This window comes from Ambystoma mexicanum, chromosome 12 (assembly GCF_040938575.1).
Source record: "Ambystoma mexicanum isolate Mex_15411 chromosome 12, UKY_AmexF1_1, whole genome shotgun sequence".
Lineage (NCBI taxonomy): Eukaryota > Metazoa > Chordata > Amphibia > Caudata > Ambystomatidae > Ambystoma > Ambystoma mexicanum.
In genome coordinates, this window is record NC_090936.1 from 9,679,378 (window position 1) to 9,702,050 (window position 22,673).

The 22,673-nt window shown below is 43.3% G+C and overlaps 1 protein-coding gene across 7 annotated transcripts in view; it reads right to left on the reverse strand.

Annotated features, from left to right (window-relative positions):
• The window catches only part of CACNA2D1 (calcium voltage-gated channel auxiliary subunit alpha2delta 1), a 1,412,752-nt gene that overhangs the window by 33,041 nt on the left and 1,357,038 nt on the right, over nt 1-22,673 (reverse strand). For 6 of the 7 annotated variants that reach the window (XM_069627804.1, XM_069627806.1, XM_069627803.1 and 3 more), the window contains 4 exons: nt 22,180-22,235; nt 21,934-22,063; nt 17,578-17,690; nt 15,415-15,497 (listed from right to left, as the gene is read on the reverse strand). In XM_069627804.1, the coding sequence (XP_069483905.1) occupies nt 15,415-15,497; nt 17,578-17,690; nt 21,934-22,063; nt 22,180-22,235 (382 nt within the window). Of the gene's footprint in view, nt 1-5,625; nt 5,715-15,414; nt 15,498-17,577; nt 17,691-21,933; nt 22,064-22,179; nt 22,236-22,673 lie in introns of all 7 variants that reach the window. The other variant, XM_069627805.1, reaches the window with a different exon arrangement.

Here is a 22,673-nt window from a genome sequence, read left to right on the forward strand (position 1 = left end):
TAAGCACTCTGAGAAATATCTCCCCACTACCAAATCTCACCATCAAGCCTTGAATAAAAATCACACCCATACTGCCTCCCATCACACCAGGAGCTGCCTTCCATCACACCAGGAGCTGCCTTCCATCACACCAGGAGCTGACTTCCATCACACCAGGAGCTGCCTTCCATCACACCAGGAGCTGCCTTCCATCACACCAGGAGCTGCCTTCCATCACACCAGGAGCTGCCTTCCATCACACCAGGAGCTGCCTTCCATCACACCAGGAGCTGCCTTCCATCACACCAGGAGCTGCCTTCCATCACACCAGGAGCTGCCTTCCATCACACCAGGAGCTGCCTTCCATCACACCAGGAGCTGACTTCCATCACACCAGGAGCTGCTTTCCATCACACCAGGAGCTGCCTTCCATCACACCAGGAGCTGCCTTCCATCACACCAGGAGCTGCCTTCCATCACACCAGGAGCTGCCTTCCATCACACCAGGAGCTGCCTTCCATCACACCAGGAGCTGCCTTCCATCACACCAGGAGCTGCCTTCCATCACACCAGGAGCTGCCTTCCATCACACCAGGAGCTGCCTTCCATCACACCAGGAGCTGCCTTCCATCACACCAGGAGCTATACACTTGCATTTCAATGAGCTCACACAGAACTGCCTAGCATAGCTTCAAAGACAATGCACTCAGGTTCATAGGACACTTTTGCATATCACCGCTTTCAGGTGACCATTTTCACATCTCAGCCTGAGCCCCTCATCACCCCCTATGCATCACAAAAGTCCCACTCCTTAATATCAAGGACTGTTCCACAACCTCCGATGCCATGAGGTGCAACCAAGAAATGGCGCCACTGCACCTTCCTCAAAAGCATTAATAACCTCCTACATTTAAAACTCGAAATCAGCATTGCAAAATACTGCACAATACAACTTTATCATTTCCATATTACTTCATCTCTTTAACCTCACAGAAAATGTGATAAAAGACCTAGGCACGGCTGTGATTGTGAACCTATTCCCAGCCACAACTGATTATGGAAGAATAGAGATGAGGACAGAGTTGAGATTGTGGCATGGTACTCATAGTCCAGACGTCATTCGATAACAATATACACTGACCACGTCCTCTTTCATCTGTGCCACGGTCTATAGCACTTCAAAGAAATAACATTTGAGCTTCTAAGTGAGCACCTCAACTCAACATGTTCTTGCAATCTTCAAGAGAGTATGCATCAGCAGTGTCTTTTTTCTCTCTCTCTCTCTCTCTCTCTCTCTCTCTCTCTCTCTCTCTCTCTCTCTCTCTCTCTCTCTCTCTCTCTCTCTCTCTCTCTCTTTCTCTTTCTCTCTCTCTCTCTCTCCCTCCCTCTCTCCCTCTCTCCCTCTCACCCCCCCCTCTCTCTCTCTAGAAAATTACCCTTTCACATTCTTTTGTACCAGGGCTGAAACCACAAACTTAATAGCAATCTAATTGCCAGATGTTGTCAGTCCCATAACTATAATAACAATAACTATAGATCCTCAAGAGTCTTGAGTTTTCGCAAGGTAAGCATGAATACAAGATATCTTCAAGTTATCATAAAGAATCCTTCTTAAGGAATTCTCATGCCGCGTAGTTATTAAACTGACCTCAACTAGGACTCCCCTATACTATTCTTAGTTGCTTTGCTCATGCAGAGATAACAATTTGGTTCGCCCATAATCTTGCCTTGATAATGACTTCGGTCAAAACACGTGTCGGCTTGAATAAGTATTTATGGAATTTGAGATGTGAACTTGATGGAATTTTCCACTTTGGAATTATACAAATAATGTTTGCATTGGAGCCATTAAAACACTTTATATATATATTCAGTAAAAAAACGTTGTTAAAGGGACGTTATGGTTAAGTTGCGCTACTAAAAACCTATGAAAGTCAGTGAAAAGAAACTTGGTTAAAAGGACATTATGGTCCCAAGTAAAACCGAAAAACTTCTGAAATTCCACAGTTATGTACATCTTATGGTAGGTTATGGTAGGAAATTTGCCAGTTATGGTAAGCTAAGCAAACATAACTCGCGCCACCACCGTGCACTGCTAAGAATAACAGCCAGGACATCAAAGATGTACATAACATTTCCTTTCTATACATTATGCATATATCACATACAGTCTATCATTTCAACTTCCTTTACAAATTACTATATTAGTAATCAGACACAACACACACAGCTATCTAACAAAGTGTCATTTCATGTTAAAAGATGGGAGAAATAACACTATAATTATGGAAAAAAGGCTTACTAATGTGTTATACAATTACACGCAGCCAGGATGAGTACATGCATCTTTATGTACACAGATAGCCAATATCATTTCAAAAGCTCCCAGCTAAAACAACACCACTGCTTCTATAACTGTTCTTCCAATCTACACAGCTCTCTCATTCCAGCTGGTTGCCCATTCCGTTGTAGATTTCACAACAGTATTCAACTATGCACAGGTGCAGTCATATTTATCAGATCTTCTACAACTATGTACAGTGTTGTAAAGCAAGACATACAACATCCCCCCTTCCCTTCAGTCGGCAACACACGCACTAGGTCCTTCCTTGCAAACCTCACTTTATTTCAGACTCTCCCATCTCCAAACACCACAGAAATCAGTACTCACATTTTTGAAAACATATCCCCTAAGCAGCCCTCATACCACAAGCAAACTATTTGGTAGCATTGTAGAGTTATGCGGCGGTGGTTGTGGCCAGGGCCTAGAGTCTCATAATACATCCATCTCAAACTATCCACTTCAATTAACATTCTAAAAAATAATTACAACCAATGTACAAACTCTTCTATAATACCCTATTCACCCAATGCTCTTCTAACAACCCAAAACCAACATCATACTAAAGTAAAATAGCCAGTAGTGAGCCCAGTGTTAGTATGTCCGTGGACAACAACGGTGACCGCGGACATCACAAACACATCACAGCCTTCTCCAACCTAAACAAATACAGCACTTGCCCATCTCTTAATCCCACACCCATTCCGAGCACTCATACACACCAACACACTCCCCAAAATTGGATTTATGCTCACTTCCACTGCATGTTCGCGCATCCAATATGGCGGGTGCATCGAAACAATTTGACACACCTCACGCCGCATTCCAGCCAATTAGACAAGATGTTGCGTGTCCACGGACATGACGCAAGCCGATTATCGAATCGGTGTCCTGTCCGCGGAGCGAGCAGGGAAGTGTGTCCGCGGAGCGGACATAGAAATCACAAATTTATTTGCCTTAGGTTTTGTTCATTTAAAAAGAAAATACTAGACAGATTTACACCAAATTAACAAAAACACGCTTTCGGGACTAAGCCGCCGCTCCTGCCGCAAATTTGATGAAAATCCGTCCAGTGGTTTGGGCTCTAGGCGCGACAGAAATTGTTTCCCATTATGTCTATAGGAAAAAAAGAAATTTTGGGACCCCCTATAACTTTGCCCCTCCCCCTTGACCAAACCTCACCAAACTTTGCAAAGAAATTCAGAGTGGGACATATACTTGCTTTTCAATGTTTGGTGAAGATTCGTCCAGGGGGAGCGAAGTTATAACCCCCCCAAAAAGTGCTCTTCCAATGGGTTTATCAACTTAACCATAACTACACGGCCACTACCGTGGGCCGTGTAATATTGCTGCGTTAGTGCAATTTTCGGGACTGACAACTTTTTTTAAAATGTTTATTTTTTGAAGGCATAGAATCACTAATCACAGTGAGCAGATGAACTCTGACAAACCATCGGGCAGAGCTCTCAAACAGATATGGAGGAAATCACAGGTCAGTTCTGCTACACACAATACAAGGCCCGTGGCCAAGACTACACATTTGCCCAACTCAGAAACCTGCATCACTGACTTGGAAATTTTCACCAGAGTATTCCTTACAATTTGCAAAGAGATGGCATTATCACATCAGAACAGAGGCCCTCGCAACCTCTTTAGGAGAACCTCATGACATTTTCAATAACACAAGACTGCAACTATCCACTCAAACAACATGACATCTTGCATACCCTTAAGGATAGCCTGGGCACTGACCCTTCACTCACCATTCATCAGCTCTGCACCTGCGCGTGCAAGTGAACACACACACACACATACAAAATCACAAATGTCCTATATTCCTTTAGGAAACTGCTACTTCCACAGAGATATTGCAATGCTTGAGTAACCTCCTAATCTTACAAAACGGGTATAGTAGCCTCCTAATCCTAACAATAGAGTAACCTCCTTATCCTAACAATACCATATAGTAACCTTCTTATACTAACAATCAGCTCACAAATGCATTTATAGCCATAGGCGTTCTTCCATCCAAGATCTAAACTGCCTAATAAATAGCAATGCAGACCCTAAATCTCTGATCAACAACCGGGTACATTTATACTCACCCTTCCTTTATAAAAATCCTAAAATCCCCCTTCTAAACTTTAGAGTTGAACTGTGCTTGGCACTAGACAGTGGACGCACAAACACATTCCTGCTGCTTGAACTCTCTGACATCTTAGACATCACTGACTTGGAATACTGCTTGGTGATTAAGAGGGCCACAATCCTTCTTGGAAAACTGAACCCACCATCAGATTGATCATAACCTCTGACAAGGAACTCTGGGATTAAATCACTGCGTTCTAGTTGTAGACAGCATGCACACTGAAGCTGCAGCTCAATGACAGGATGTACCTTAACAAACGCGTCATAGAAATATACTTTATGATTTCTGTAAAGCTAAGACGATTCATTTGAAATTCACACTAATCCGTCTTAAAAGAAATCACAAAGCTTGCCTGATTGAAATGCCTCACATAAAGTCATAGTTAAATCAACTGGACATCAAGGAACAAGAAGGAGGGGTTCCAGCTGTGCAATCAAGTGGTCCTAGCGACACATCATTTGATGATAAAGTCCTTCATCATTTAAGGTCAGTTGTAAGTATCGTCAATATATATGAAAGATTACAATATCTGTGATATTGATACTTTTGGTCTTTTGAATTCTATCGATTCATAATGTTAAAATTGTATTTAATATATCTATGAATTAATGTAAGGATTGCCTGGACTGCAAGAGATATTCTTATCCCCTTTTCTTGAAAATACTATTTGTGGAATGTTCAATACAATTACACAGTATTTCCAAAATACCTGGTGTTGTGTACGAGTAAGTGAACCCTGGAGTAACAATCGAAGGAGTGTGCAATTACTTTGGTGTGTACATGCCTGCCTGCTGTAAACATTTCCTGTTTTACCAGATGTAGCGACAGCTTTCGAAAGGCACTCACCCTTTCTCTGCAACAGTCTTATGCCTGGTAGCAGATTAAAGACAGATAAACTATCCAGCAAAATAAAAAAAGAGCAGGCCTCGTGTACATGCAAATCCAACAGATATTGGATTGTCTATGCCATGGCAAGCACGGCATAGGCGAAGCCCGGCCATACGCATAACCGGATGCCATGTGCAACAATAGTAGAATTTGCTCCAAACCACAAATTTCACAATTATTTTCCTTTTGTCTGATTATATTTTATTAAGTAAAGGGGGTGTCTAACTCTACAGCAAAAATAAAAAAAAAGTTAGAGAAAGGAACTGACCCTCAACACCACATGAATACTTGCAGTAAAATGAAGATAGGAGCAGACGTCATGGCAGAGGCACGACTCGTTGTGCATATAGGCTGATCCTATCAATAACAGGCAAAGTAGCGAGTAGAGGGGAAAGGAAAGAAAACACAGAAAAAAAGACACACAAGATGAGATTTCATGCAGTTGGCTGGCAGTTAGCAGAGTTAATGTGAGAGCTTCCTTCCGGAGCAGAAATTCACAAATAAACATAACCAAAAATATTCCACTGTTACAAAAACACACAAAATACAACACTGATCAGCACATCAAGCTAGTGAGGAGGACTTGTACGTTCACACAGTAATGCCTGTAGACCACATTTCAAGAACACAAACCTTATCCGATATCTCAGAATCCAGGTAAATTTATGACATCTTTAGAAGTGCTGAGTTTCTTTAAAAATGTTTATGTGGTTTGGGCTAGTGTTCAGTGCCTAATCTTGAAAACATGTATGATCCCTTTACTGACCAAGTGAGCATAGAATGAAGGTATGCACAATTGGCTCCAGTGACTGACTGCAAGCAAATTGTGCATGCATAGTCACCAACATAGAATCATTTATGCAGCATTTGCACATGCAACACTTTGCATGCGTAAATGGGCACAATTCACACAAAAATTAGCAAACCATCATGCACGAGTCCTTGGAACCAAAATGTAACGTGGGAAGGAGCAAAGTGAAAAGAAATATTTTCACAATCTGTTACCTCTCCATTTGTAAGTGACCCCTCATTTTCATTACCTGGTCACTGACAGAACTCCAGAGACACCCATTTCATGTCTGCAGAGTAGGCATCAATGCGGGTAACACCTGCCCCTGCGCAAAGATTTGCAGACACAGTCATGGTACAATTTGTTCCCACACAACCCGTCACAAGTGGCACGTTGCAATGTTTATGAATCTGTTGCAAATTGCCCAGGCGCCTTTTATGAATGCGTATTCTCTTGCACCAGTAAACATAATTTTGTGAATTATCTTTAGTGTCTTTCAAATCCAGTCAAAATGTTGTCTCATGTGTCTCAAAGAACTGTAAAGCTACAGTTTAGGGTATTAGAACGTCAATATCTGGTGCTGTAATAATGAACATGAACACATTAATCTATGCACTCAATTCTGCACTCTGCTTGGTTGTAAATGGTTTATACCAATAAGACCATGGTTGTCATTGACAAAACAAATCTCGACCGATAGCTAATGTGCTCCCCCCTACTTCTTTCACCCCCTTTCCTCTAATTTAATGACCTTGTTTATTAATTTGTTAATCTACCATAGTCAGCTTAATTACATCACTGAATGGATAGTGAGTGTATCCCTGTTTGACTAGTCAATTTGGATCCAATTACTAATAGTATTTGGAGTCATAGATGATTTGCATACTAATGTGTATATTCCTCTCAAATAGTTTAAGATTAGGTTCGCTAAATTAAATATCTCTAAATATAGCTCGTCAAAGCTGTTTTTAGCAGGGAGCAATGAGTTTTATGAAGTGCGTAATTACTTTTTTTAATGCCTTAATGGAATATTTCTCTGAATGAAACATTTGAACTGTGAACTGTAAGGGCGTGTCGAAGATGGATGATGACACAAGGGTGGCATGTTGATTGCCATCAACATTTATTTAAGGAAAAAGGAGCCACATTATCCCCATCTTTAAGAGGGGTTTTGCCGCCTCAAACTAGTGCTAAAAGATCTGTCAGAATGCCCGTCAAAATCAAACTCCAGCGTCCTGTGTCACAACCTACTTCTATCCCTTACACTACAGCTAAAGAATAATAGAATCCAACAGAAAGTTCCTTCTGCAGGAGAATGGCTGCCTTCTCCTAGGATATGGGTGTCGTTCCCAAAATGTTCTGTTGCCAGGGGGAATGACTCCTTTTCTCTGACTTATAGCTATCTAACAGAAAGTTCCTTTTTTAGGAGAATGACTCCCTTGTCGAGATATGTGGTTGGTGTTCCCAAAATGCCCTCTTGCAAATGGATGATGAGGGAAATGACTACCTTCCCCTGGCTTGTAGTTTCAACACCTTGTGCACTGAACTTTCCGGACCAGGAGAATGGTTCCCTTCTCCTGTAAGTTCACAACAAGGGCCAGGGGGAATGACTTCCTTCCCCTGGCATCTCTTCAGTCTACTTGAAAGGATTCAGTTTCCCCACCAGAAGAGTGACTTTATTCTCCTGGTGTTTGAAAGTTCGTTTTTAACTTGGGGCCTCCCTTGGCACTCTCTCACTATCCTCGCAAAGTCAAAAGTCCATCTCTGGATCCCAGTGGACTTAGCTCTGCCACTGCGATGAGGAAGATTCCCTCGGATACCTTTTCCAGTGGTGTTAGGATCCCAGACCCTTCTCTGGTGGTCACTGGGCTTCTCTCTGACACTGCTCTGAGGATGGTTTCCTCTGATGCTCGTTGTACTTATATTGGTGTCCCAGACCCTTCTCTGGTGGTCAGTGGGCTTTCCTCTGCCACTGCTGTGAGGATGGTTTCCTCCAGTGCTTGTTTCAGTTATGTTGGTGTCTCAGACCCTTCTCTGGTGGTCAGTGGGCTTAACCTCTTCCACTGCTCTGAGGATGCTTTCCTCTGATGCTTGTTGTACTTATATTGGTTTCTCAGACCCTTCTCTGTCGGTCAGTGGGCTTCTCTCTGCCACTGCTTTGAGGATAGTTTCCTCCAGTGCTTGTTTCAGTTCAATTGAAGTCTCAGATCCTTCTCTGGTGGTCAGTGGGATTATTTCTGCCACTGCTATGCGCAAACACTCCTAAGAGGCACTCTTTTCTCTGCTTAAGTTCCCTGACCCTTGAAGGTCCTCTGGTGGGCTTTACGTTTGCCCCGGCATGAAGTGGACACCTCTCTACTCCGCCACATCTGTACTGGTCTGCCTGTGCTTCCCGTTACCTTCTGGGACTGGCTTGCATGACGCCAGATCTCCAGGGACTGTGGTTGGTCACCTTCCTGCAGCCGTCTGCTTCGTTCAGCTTCTGCGCTAATTCCGTGTGTATTGGCCCCTTGCAGTCTCGGCACCGCACAATCCACCTCCTCCTGGAGGTCATGCCAGTGCCTTGCCTGCTTTAAACTCGGCTTGGTCCTGCCATTGAGAACTGGTCACAGATTCCTTCAACCACTAGCCAGCCTCATCTGCAGAGTTCTCTTCACGGGTCAAGTGAAGACTTCGTATCTCCTGGGTTCTCAAACAGGAAGGAAGATGCTGAGTCCATCTTCTGTTTCCACGTCATAGGGTTTACTCCGCCCCAGCGTAACGTCAATGCCTGTTGGCAATGGCTCCTTGGTACTCCTCATGCCTCCTGTGAGCCACCTCCTCTCAGTACTAGCACAATCACTATTCCCCATGTTTTCTGTGCTCTTCTACATCCTAGTATTTTCTGTCTTGACTGTACCCCAGGTACTACAGAAATACATTGGTCTACTTTCAATATCCTGGTCTGCAATGGAGGGAGGGGGGCTAAGGAATGTGGGGGTGTGACGATGTTCAATGGGTTGTACCCCAGATGGTCGTCCTTATCTCCAGAGGGGGAGTCCCCCCATGAGTTCCTCCAACATGAAACCACCCCTAGTGCGACAATTGGGTCCCAGCCACACATCCCTAGACACCTGGTGAATCGTCATCGAATTTAATATATGTGTTTAGTGCCTCTCCAGAAATATGCACAAAATACGTCTGAGAGCTTGGACTGGCAAACAAACCCAAGAACATTCAAATGCAATGCTCCACTTTTGGATGTCATTGGATTTCTAGTTAGCCATTGTCTATGCCGGTGCACCATTTTTGGCAAGGTTCACACTCATTTTAAATCACATCTTCCAACAGTTTTCTAAAAGGTTTTCTTTAGTTTGAACCAAAAAATGCTGTTAAGTTTTGAAATGTAGATGCTGACTGCTTTAGTCCTCAAAGTAGCAAAGATATCCCATTTTATTATAAGAACTTGACTTGCTTCAAAGCACATTGCCAGTTTTTAATTCACGGACTCAGGTGTTAATGAAAAACAAACTGAGTAGCTCATTCGAAACAATCGGCGCTTACCGTTTATTTGATAAAGGTGGCAATTTACCAGAAAGCTTAATTCACGTGAGGATGTGTTGAGATGCAAAAAGCCAGCAGGTGCACCAGCTGGTATTTCCCAAAGATTGAGCCTAACCATTTGGCCATTCAGGAGGTACACCTCTCATGTTTGGCAACTGCATGAATATCTAATGTTGAGAAACCTTTTAATATGTTCATTAAGAATATGCACCACTTAGAGTTTGTTAAAGGTGGAAATGTCACTCGTGGCCAAAGAGATCATGTATGTAGGGTGAGCTTTCTCTACTTGTATAAGGCAAACACTTTGGCTTGCTGTTTGATTCCTGTAGATCAGTCTGGAATTTGACTGTGCCTGGCCTGCACTATCAGGAATACCTTATAGGATGAACGCTAATTATGCACCGGGCTCCTTTTTGCAAGCAGTTAGTTTATGTATTTAGTAGTGTGTGTATTTGCTGACATTAGGCAGGCAGAAGAGCACTGGAGCAGATGTAAAGAACTCATGGTGGCAACATGAAAGACAGACACAAGTCATCACAGTTGACGGGTGTTTATTGAACTGTATGAATGGGTGAAGAAAAATGCCTAATCTAAACCTAAATCTTAGATGGGAGCAAACTGCAACCATCAAATAATAATAAAGCAGTCCTAGTGGCGTCTTGTCAAATAAAAAGGGCCTATACTAAAAATAACGACTGCCAATCCTTACCACTAAGTTACATAAGAGTGTGGGTTAGTGTTCACCAGGAAAGAAAGAAGTCTTCACAAAATGATAAGTCAGGATGCTATGGCTGGCGTCTCCCTTGTGCGCGTTTTTAGCACGGGACAAGGCAGGACTTCTGAGCACAATATGCACTGAGCTACTCCAACACGAGCGTGCAGTTCGTTTTGAAAATATCAGGTCCCTCTGTGGTCAAGTCTCTTTCACTCAAAGTCTCTTGCCTCAGAGGACCTGATGTGCCATAAACAACAAAAACAAAAGTTAATTTCAGTAATCTTAACGTCGGCTGATTTCTCTTCAGCCTTGGATTCCCCTCAACCGCGCTCTGATCCTTTTACAAAGTGGGTTCGCTATGGCCTCTCATTCAAAACATCAGCAACTTGTAACATTGAAGCGTCTCAAAGTCTTTTTAAAAACCTTTTTACTGTGGCCGTCCCTCAGCCGGGCTCACTCTTGTCAACACAATGTTCACAGGGGTATTATGTTTAAACCGAACTTGCAGGCATCCGTTATCCTGGTACACCTTTGACATCTGGTACACCACACGCTATCTGTAATTCAAGGTCTTATGGTTTCTTTCAGGGATGCTCTGCAGGTCTGGGGCGAAAAGGGCAAAGGCACTTCTCTAGTTGTCCTCCTTTTGGTTCTCACCGCCTTTCTCCTCCTCTTGAACTGCCATCTTAGAAGAGCTGCCTCCTTCAGTGTTTTTCCTTGCTCAATGTGTGCCGTGCTCCGCCTTTTATCCCAGTGGGTAAGGGAAAGGGCCGTCAGGTATGCATAGGTATTGTCAATTGCCTGACTCTGCCTGATGCTTGTGTTGGGAGAATGTCAGGTAAATGGCTCTGGTGTTAGTCCGTTGTCTGTTACGGTGTAAGAAAGTGTTTGTGATGGAAGGGGGATGGGGTAGAGCTTCTAAATATTCTACAGGGTAGGATGGGGAAAAGGGGTTATAAGAAAGGGGGATAGGAAACCGCGTCTCACCCGTCGGTGTCCTATCTCCACGCCCCGAAGACCCCTCACCCAGGTGATCCTCCCCCACTGGTCCAACCCCAGGAACTGGATCCAATAGCAATGGCCTTGTCGTGGACACCTGGATGACAGATCTCTGGGGACTAGCGGGTGAGACACCTTCACGTTTCTCACACAGAGCAGTCATTAATTACAGGTGGAATAACAGAGGCCTCTTGCACTGAATGCTTGAAAGGAATTCCAAACCTTTGAAACAGCAAAGTATCATCACTTTTTCAAAAAGTTTGTGTCTTCAAACCAAAATGCAATGGAAATATTCTTTAAAATAATTTGCCTTTTCAACACTTTTTTAAGAGGTTTCTCTAATAAAAGGACCCGGAAGATAGCTTAAGGGGCAACACACTCATCTTGGAAGCAAGACAACGCAGAGCAACACAGGTTTGAATCCCAGGTCCACACTTAGAAACTTCTTCAGTATTAAGCGTGTTATAAAAACACAATTACAACTATAATATACAAACTATGAAAGCAGTGTTCAGCATTAGGAAACTGTTTAAGGAACGAAATGCAGAATGCAGCTACCCTTCCCCAAAAGGCATGCCTTACCGATTTGCAATGTAAATAGACTCAAATGTACCTTGTAGCAGTGTTCAAAATTAGGGAACTCCATTTATTATGGAGCACAGTTTAAACTAGAGCTATGTCCAGTTAGGGTTTTTAATCTGCATTCTGCATTTAATCTGCCAAACCATTGCACCTCGACAGTGCATTTTGGCATATTAAAATCACCAGCGCTAAAATAGCCCTAGTGCTAAAAAGATACATTTTGGATGCATTTTTGCATCAGGGCAAAGTTTGCCCTAGTGCTCATACCATTCCGTATTAGCGCTAGGGCAAACTTTGCCCTAGTGCAAAAATGTACTGAAAATTCATCTTTTTTGCACTAGGGCAATTTTTGTCCTGGTGCTTTTAATATGCCAAACTGCACTTGTCGAGGTGCAGTTTTTTTAATGTTTCCCATTTTTTTTTAAAATAGGGCAAACTATGCCCTAGTGTTAATACTGTGCAAACCTTGCACATGCACCGGTGCAAATTTCTGTAATCTGGCCCCAGGAAGGCATTTTTTTTCATTTGCGCTCATATTTCGGAATGCGGCCCAGCACATTTTGGAATCGTATTGAAATTTCAGGGACCTCTCCTTAAAGAAATCCTGCAATAGGCGTGCCTTCCTAAAACGCATGTGTTTACCCCGGTCTTTCCTGCAAGTAAACAGAAGTTGCAATAAACGTGCCTGCCGCCTCATGCTCGCTATTTAATGGGTGTCCACAGACATTAGACACTTTGCAAATAACATTTCTCTTTGACCTCTAATGCTTCTCTACCGTCCTTATTCGGAATAAGGTCGTTACCCAGACGATGTCCAGGGGAGACTTGGCTGGTCTTTCTACATAAGCCAACACGCGCGCGCGCGGTGCACTTTGCTCTGCTTGACGTCTGATGCTCAATGGGCGATCTGTTCAATAGAGCAGTTGCAATGTGTTAGTGTTGATCCTGCACATATTTTCTCTGTTGATGTGGACTTTTTTTACCCGTAGATTTTGTCACTCGTCCCCATGTATTTAGAATGACTCTGAATAGTCGTGGCTTTGATTTCTCTGGTCCCGCTAACCCACCCTGAACTCCAGGCTTATTTCTGGCAGGAATCCATAGTACACGGTACATAATAACATTACTTGGCCTTGAAGGTGCGTGGCGTTCCACATCATGCCAATAACACAGCATGCGTCATGGCTGTTACATGTCTACAGCGGGCACATTAGGTGAGTACCGCTGGATATAGCATCAATGTCTTTTCCTCGGGGCCATCTATTGCTTTGTGAGTGCGTGTACGTGTTGTGAACACTGTTGGCTGGTAACATACATGACATGCAACATGTGCAAGATGCGGTGTTAGACAATTCCAAAGCTTTTCGTATCAACTTTGGAATACATGCTGCTCAGGTCATTATATAGGAACATTTGTTTAGAGGAACAGTGTCAGGGGGCAACGTGCCAGAAATGCTCAAGACAACATGAAATGTATTCTAAAGTCCAGTAAATGCAGATCTTCATAAAACATGTATTTATTTTACTGAGCATTTGCAAGGCGCTTAATTCAACAGAATTGTGTTTCAAAGTGCCAGAGGGCTAAGCGTGACAGGAGCTGGGTAAATAATAACAATGGCAAAAAACAGTAGTATAGAGTTCTAGTCCTACTAGGCCTTGTGGTATTCAGCCATACAAGTGCATCGCGGAGAAGTGCAGGGGAAGGGGGATGGAAGGAGAAGCAGAGGAGTGGACCCGTGCTGGTGGAGGGTCCAGGAGGGAAGTGCTAAGGGTAGACAGCAGGAGAGCCTCAGGCTAAGTGCTGGTACAGGCGACTCTCAAGGGTGGTATGTTGAGCCACCCGGCAGGGGGCTGTAGGACAGTGCAAAGGGGGGATGGGAGCTATTATTCACTGGGAGGAAAGGCCTGGAATCCTGTGAGGTTCATGAGGACCAGGCAACCAGTCACAGCGGCAGCGGGTGATCAGCAGGGAAGGGAAAGAGGTAAAGAGGTAGAGAAGAGCAGAGTTTTGAGCAGTTTCCGGAACTTAAGGAGGTCCGGCACAAATCTTAGAGGGGCAGGGAGGCTGTTGGTCCCAGCCGAGGAGAGAGACCTGCCCCCACTCTCTGCTTGGAGAAGCGTTTGACACTCAGAGAGTTGGAATTAGTGGAGCGTAGGCTCTTGTGGCCTTGTGGATGATGCAGACGGTCTTCACTCTCTGATCCTTGCAGCCACGCGGAGCCAGTGGAGAGATTTTAGGGCTGAGGGATACGGTCCCTGTGCTTGGGGCCAAGGATAAGTCTTGCAGCCCTATTCTGAATTAGCTGGAGTGACATATTCGAGCTTCAATAAGATACAAAAGCACACGTGCCCTATGTACAGAAATATTTGGACATTGAAAGTCTGTACTTATGGTGCAGTGCATGAAGGCACTTCAATTCACACAATTAATTAATCAATCTTTTATAATGCTCTTAATACTGGGAAAGCGGGTCTGGAATTGAACCTGTGTTCCTTTGCAATGACTTGTTTTGCAGGGAAACACATTCCCCCGAGCTGTCCGCCTGGCCCAGATGTGTATCGAACAAGAGGTGGGGAATTCACATTTGGGATTTAAGTATGCTTTGCATTTAACCTATTCTGCTAAAATGTCTGCAAGACGTATCAACGGTTGTTTTTTGTGTTGCAATTTTACTGCAAATGTATATTCATGTGTGTCAGTGCTCATGAGAATATGCAGAATACGTGTTATTTAAATTCCACAAAATTGTACATGACATGAAACCGCTACTGAAAATTTATTTTTTTCAGTAGCCATTTCAAAATGAAAAGCAAACATGGTTTAAAAGAGACTGGTGGCGCATGACTGCTTGCTCTGGCCTTCTAAACACACCCTAAAGTAGAAATCAGCTGTTAAGTAGCATTGAGTAATTATCAGTGCTACCTTTCAGATAAACATAAGATCATTTATTCAATGAGGTCTATCATTAAGCTAATGAAATATAGAGTATGCATGAACAGAAGATGCTTTCGGTAGCTTGACCACTTTTATTCCATCCCTTATACTTAATTTAATTTAGTTTTATGATTTGTTTCATAAACGTTTTGGAAAGAAATTCAATCCATTAAAATCCAATCCATTGAAATCCAATCCATTGAAATCGCTTTACATTGTAAAGTCTGAGACGTTGAAATATTGTGAATCTGCACGTTTAGAATTGTCACCAGGATTATTGTGTGAAAGTACAACGTTCATAGAAGAGCAAGGTTACAAAGCAGCTGTTAATTTAATGTTAATAATGAGAAACAGTTAAAATAAAGAGACTATATTGTCCAGAGTGTGTTCTGCAGGTAGTCCAGATTACCAACACGCTTAAGTAAAAAAAAAAAAAGAACATTCTGGAATCTCCGATTAAGGACTGCAAATAATAGTAATAATTGATGCTTACCCGACTATCTTCATCGAAGCAGACGTCTGGTCCCTTTCTGTATCTCGGATTCTGCGCCAACATGCAAGGATCTGGCCCTTGGGCTGCACAACGTGATTAAGGAAGATGGCGTCTCATCCGTCAAGCCTGCACACTCTAGATATCACACACGCCTTCCTACAAAGTATTCATCGGGAACTGGAGAGTCAAATGAAACCCTCTAGAAAGTAAATATATGTCTATTGAAGATGACGCAGCTTCCATGTCTTGCTCTCATAAAGGTAACAGTCTTGGGTGGCATCTCATGTTGTAATTCTGGATTTGGACCATCAGAAAGTTAACTTTGTGAATAATAAATGAGTATTTGGCTCCAAAGCCTCACAGTCGGAGGATTCACTGCAAAACATCTCTTTTTGTCAATTGATTCAACATAGTGTGTCTTTCCTCAAAAATCAAAAATCAATTGCTTCTCATAAATTGATCGTTTTGTGTTCAAGAATATTTTTTTGATGAATGCACTCATTTTTTGAACAACTTGATTTATTTTGGCCCTTTTCTCAATACTAAAACACTGGGAAATTCTCTAGAACTGCAAACACTGCCCTGAAATCTATATCTATCAGTTCACCTTTAGAAGAATGACAGCACTACAGACTTAGACCCCGATTCAGAGAGGACTTTTCAATGGGGTTTGGCCATTATAAAACGTGTCTATGGATTAGGCCCTTAGTCTCAATTAGAGCGTCTAGACAGGGACATCCCCAAACGATGTTGCTGTAATATTAAAATGGATCCAAAACATGTATTTTGTGTATTGGAATGCTTTTCCTTAAACATGAGTATCGATTGCAGCTAGAACGCTGGCCATTTTCTGGCTTTTAAAAACGATCATCTAGTCAAAGGTTTTCTGCCAACCTCCACCACTAGCTCTGACTTCAAAGGAACCCTTCTTTTTACAACTGCTATCACACGTACACCTTCCCTTGTTTCGTTGGAATTTTTAATTAATTAATTTTTCTGATGCATACCAATCTACTTGTTCCCAGATTATGCATCGTGAACACCAGCAATTTGAGTTGTTCACCTCTTGGGTAAACAGGTGTTCGATATCCTCATATTGTGCACATCCCCTTTCTCTTTCCAAATCCTGGAGACTTAGTTCTGTTCTGTGTCTTATATCCGTTGCACTTTACGAAATAACATTTATATGACCAATATCCGCAATTCAGTGGATAAGATTTGAGTAAGAGGTTGAACGCATTCAAAGATGAATTTAGCATCTTAGATAAAAAAGTAATTGCCGCATTAAAAGACATGTACACTATAAACTTGAGACTCAAGAGGATTTGCACGGACCCCTTATCATTGCCAATTCCTATATGTAGTAATGGGCGTGGTTGGCTTCGTTTCCACTTACCAATTGACGCTCTTTGAACAATCTATCATAAAGGGGAGATGAGTGACGAGTATGTAGTTTGGAAGTTCCAATGATCCAAGTTGAGGTTCTTTAGGTGGGGCCAAAATTAACAGGTCTTCAGTAATGAATGGAAGGCGTCTATTTGGAGGGGAGTTGAAAGTTGGGACAGGGCTGAGGTTTTGCAGCGCAGTCATGTGATGATAGTGGACGGGACCATGTCGTCCAGATATGAGGTGGTATTCAGTTCTAAGAGACCAACAGTAATTTCATAGCGTGTGAGAGGTTTGACCGTGTGCTGAATGGACATCCCCCGTGACGGCATGCGCATGAGATTAATACGGTCTCCATTGATTTTGGGAACAAAGTATTAGTAGCCCTACTGGATTTCATTTCAGAATGTGCAACTGGTAGTGGCGGAATAGGGTGAATACAATGTTGGAGGGGGTTAGCCTTTCACTTTTGGCTTTTCAGACAAAATTGATTTGGAAATGAGTATTGTCCAGTGAGATGCAGTAAGATGAGAAAGCCTTCTACTAGTGAGTGACCACGATGTACAGGATCCCTGATTTGCAAGGACTAAATGTGACGCCACAAATGTCAAATATGAACGGAGAGGCCTACGAACATAGAGGAGGGACTGCTAGTCACATGAGCTAGACACACACGCATGGTATAGCTGGGTCCAGTAGGATCCAGGACGGCGGTGCGCGCTGGACGGATATGTGGTGCTGCGCACAGTTCCCATCAGTTTTGACTCTTAAGGATACATGGCTGTTCTGCCTGTATGAGTGCTCCGGCATCGCAGGTCAGGCAGGTACTTTGGCTCTCAGCAATCACAAACACCAGGTTCATGTTCTGCAGCTTCTCAGCATAATATATTCTGGGGGGAAAAGGAGGAGACACAAAATTAGCAGCACAACATCAGTGTGTCATAAAGTCTACGTGTATTCCCCACAGACATTTAAATTCATAGACTTTACCACGAATGGCAACACAGCACATTCACAGAGAACATCCGCAGGATGAGGATTGGCATCCAGAACTGTGCCCTGCACGGGGACCATGAACAGCCCGAACAAGACACCAGGATGTCACAAGGAGCAGGGTCTGAACGTTCAGTTGGGACTGCACTGCGACGACAGAAGACCTCATTACAACTGGAGGCAGCAGGGAGTTGCAGGAATCGCCCTTTAGCATAGAGGGCCTGATTCCTGCAATATTTAGCAGGGCGCAAAGAGACTTTGCACTGCCAACAAACTGCTTTCGGTCCAGTTATTAAGCATGATTAGAATGTACCTGTGTGTGTGCCATGTTTGGAAAGGGGGTCCCTGTGCAACATACTCCACAATCATGCCTATGTATGACGCAAAAAGGACTCGTTATGGTGCTACACAATGCCCAGGTGCAATCTGGGAGTTGTGGAAAACATCGCCCCAGAGCGCTAGCAATATTTCCTATGCATAATGTGTCTGCAACTTTATGTTCAAGGCGTATCTCATGCCCCCTCTGTTCTCACTCCATCCCCGTGGCACCCCCACTCCGCATTAGGCAGGAGTGAAAAGGACCCCTTCCTCAGTGAGGGCCCATGCCCACAGTGGTGGTGGCCTAGCCAGGTCTGGCAGGTGAACCGCGTTATTCTGCAGGATGACTCGGACCACCGAGTCCTTTGAAAAAAACTATTCAAGATGTAAAACTACACCAGGAACTGTTTTGCAGCACTCACACCTGCGGCGCATGGAAGCAACGCCCGGAACTGTTTTGCAGCACTCACACCTGCGGAGCATGGAAGCAACGCCCGGAACTGTTTTGCAGCACTCACACCTGCGGCGCATGGAAGCAACGCCCGGAACTGTTTTGCAGCACTCACACCTGCGGCGCATGGAAGCAACGCCCGGAACTGTTTTGCAGCACTCACACCTGCGGCGCATGGAAGCAACGCCCGGAACTGTTTTGCAGCACTCACACCTGCAGCGCATGGAAGCAACACCCGGAACTGTTTTGCAGCACTCACACCTGCAGCGCATGGAAGCAACGCCCGGAACTGTTTTGCAGCACTCACAACTGCGGCGCATGGAAGCAACGCCCAGAACTGTTTTGCAGCACTCACACCTCCGGCGCATGGAAGCAACACCCGGAACTGTTTTGCAGCACTCACACCTGCGGCGCATGGAAGCAACACCCGGAACTATTTTGCAGCACTCACACCTGCGGCGCATGGAAGCAACGCCCGGAACTGTTTTGCAGCACTCACACCTGCGGCGCATGGAAGCAACGCCCGGAACTGTTTTGCAGCACTCACACCTGCGGCGCATGGAAGCAACGCCCGGAACTGTTTTGCAGCACTCACACCTGCAGCGCATGGAAGCAACGCCCAGAACTGTTTTGCAGCACTCACACCTGCGGCGCATGGAAGCAACGCCCGGAACTGTTTTGCAGCACTCACACCTGCGGCGCATGGAAGCAACACCCGGAACTGTTTTGCAGCACTCACACCTGCGGCGCATGGAAGCAACACCTGGAAGTCACACCTGCGGCGCATGGAAGCAACACCTGGAACTGTATTGCAGTACTCACACCTCAGCACTCACATTTGCGGTGTATGGAAGCATCATGACTTTGTTTTAAGCTACACAAACTCCTTAACAGAACATGTCGTTTCCCCATTTAAAAGGTTTACCAAATGGCGACGTTCCCACGGCAGATCACTGAGCACCCCATCACGTGATGCTAGGGTGTAGAATATACATTAAGATACTTGAATGTACATGTGCAATTAAACCCCACACACACATGCCAATTACATACAGGGCATTAAGGGAGTGTAAAAAAGGGAGTGTTTGAATGTGCAGCAGGAGGCACTGCCTTTGCTGTTGCTAATGGCAATCATGCTTCATAGCCTGTCTTGCTCTGCGCCCCTTGACCGCCTGCCGTGGATTGACTCATCTTATCTGCCCTTCTCCTTTCTCAGCACTTCTTGCACCTTGTTAGAGAGCACTAGGACTCCATCTCCCAGGATTCAATTCACTTTGATCTCTTCAATGCTCTGATTTAGGAAGTGTTTGAACCATGACTTGCAGTTTACAGTTCCCTTGGTCTTTCTTTCTGTCTCTTGCTGTTACATGGACCGCATACCCTTACAGCGCCTCGTGAGCTCTACCAGGATTATTCTGGCCTTCAACTCTCAGCTGACACATTCACGTTGACATGCTTTGAGTTTCTTGACATCACCTGTGGTTCTCTCTCTATATATTGCACACTGCTGTGGATGATCTGAACTGCAAATCCCAGAGTGCAATTCACTTGTCTCTTCTCAATCTCTCAACACTCCCTGAGCCAGCAGAACTCTCCACCACACTCCTGACATCTCGCCATCTCGGACACCGGCTTCATGTCCACTACTCGCTCCAGCCGCCAGTTAGTGTTGCTAGTTCCATATGGCAAGGACAGCATTTTTGAAAGACTGGCCCTTCTTGAGCCTATATTCAACACCTCAGCTCCATGGCAGTGTTTTGAATTGCCCTTACATTGGTGACTGAGAATGTGGTCAGAGTGACCTAACATCTTGACTAGATAGATGTTAGGTCACTCTGACCACATTCTCAGGCACCAATATGTATTAACTCACACTGTAATGAAACTAAATGTACAAATGATTGTTTGAATTTCACTTGAAATGCCTTAAGGGCAAGCAAACAAGTTATGTCAACACTAGTTATGTCATGCTAGTACAAAAAATGTTTTGGTTTTTAAATCATATGAATAAAATGTGCATACGTGTTACATGTTGTTCGGGGTGTTCTCTAAACACAGACCACTAGCAGTGATCTGTCAATAGTGGGCTGGTTCCTTTCACGGCCAGTGTCCGCAAGGTGGGGTAGCCTTAGTCCTTGTTTCATTAATGTGTACAAGACCATGGATGACATGGGGGTTGCCGTCATGAACTGCATGCAGGGTGATACACATAGTGAAATAAAGAAACTAAGCATGAGCCTGCGCTCTTGGGGATATTTCACCATTGGTACACTCTATAAGGTTCAGCCTATGGAATTGGTATTAAGAATATACATGATATCAAAGCGAAGGTAGTTGCAAAATATAGAACATCAAAAAGCTGCAAGAGTTGGAGAATACTGTTCTCAACACTGTGCTTGGGCTGCCTGCTTGGGCCTGACATTTGCAGCACATCGTACATGTGATATGCCGTGTGTGAGGATGAATTGCACAAGGCACCTCTTAATTTGGATTAATGAGAAAGCTACTTTATCCCATTTTATACTTTCTCATATTCTTGCATTTGGGTCGAGCCACCTCTCAATCCCCAGGCTATTATTTGTTTAATATAAAATTGACCTAATCAACATAGGGAACATTATTTTCGACCCTATATGTCTAAATTGTTCGTCTCACCTTATGATTATTGAAAAATAGAGGAATCCTCAGGTAATAAAATGAGAAAATAGAGAACTGGTTTACTGTGATTTTACCGAAAACATTTTTCCCCGCCACATCCGTTTTAACCATTTACCCGCAAAATCAGTGCTTTTTCGATGGATTTGTTTCGGTTAAACAATCCATCAAAAAACCTTTTTGGTAAAATCACTGGATACCTAGAGAACTATCTATACAATCGAATCGACTACACAAGTTTTTATCGAGCAACTCCATAGCAGAGCATCTCTGGTGGTCTATATTGACTGTACTAAAGATCGCTTATCAATAGTGCAAGATTCAATTTGATTGCATTTGGAGCCATCACTAGTAAATGGACAAACAGATCTACAACTGGGTCTAACTGTTTGATGTGTAATGTGGTTTTGGAGGATTTGTTGCAATTTTCTTTTTTTTGTACAGCATGTGCTTTTATGAGGAAGACTATGATTATCCCGTCTTTTTGGTCATTGCACAATGCAGACCTGCTATAGTGTATGTGTTTTGTCGGCTATCTCCCACTTATTAGCTTGGATTTTATTGACCTATGAGATCTATGTGAACATTTAGGTGTATTTTAATGAATTCAATAGAATGAAATCTTTAGGATTTTACAGTATATTTATATAGATGAAATGTTATGTAATTAATTCTGTAAAAATTGTGTTAATATCTCCTGTGTAAATGATATTTACCTGGAACAGTTTGTACAGTCAATAAAGCCAGTGAAAGTTTTATTCTCATTTTCAAAGAAGTACTGGGTTTGCTCAGTAATGCAGCTCTGTTTTGACATAATGGTTGTCATGTCCTCATCATCCATATCCGCTATTGAGGTATGAAAAATAAATAAAAAAAACAGTTAGTTGCAATATCACTTGCTGGGATTTATACTGAAATATTACATTATTTCGGAAACAACAAAGTCTAAAGATTGTACTTACTTGCTTCCAAGAAATGCGGAAAAGTAATGCTTAAAAACAACTGCTGCAAAATGGACCTGTTTGCAGAATAAAAAGTAAAGTATGATTACGCAAACACATACGCATTTATCAACTCGAATGTCAAGATGGTCTCCAACATTTTACCTAATAGAAGCCAACTGGCAAAATCAGCAAGTAACGCCAAAAGAATTTATCACCTGCACATTGCTTAACCGGTTCTATGGTAAATTGATGCTCCCTGTCGGCCTAGATCATGTGATTTATGCTTCTTTGGGTACGTTAACATCTAAACTCTGTCTACAGTGTTTTTATACATTTTCCATGTAGGGGCAAATTCTTTTCATCCAATTTCACACAGATAATGAAGCAGCGGAAGAAAAATGAGTGTAACAGACAAAATATGAATACAGGGATGAGAGATAACTAAAGGCAAGAAAGATGTACGTAAACCGTGGCTGGTGGGAAAGAGAGAGAAGCATAAGAGGAGGAATCGA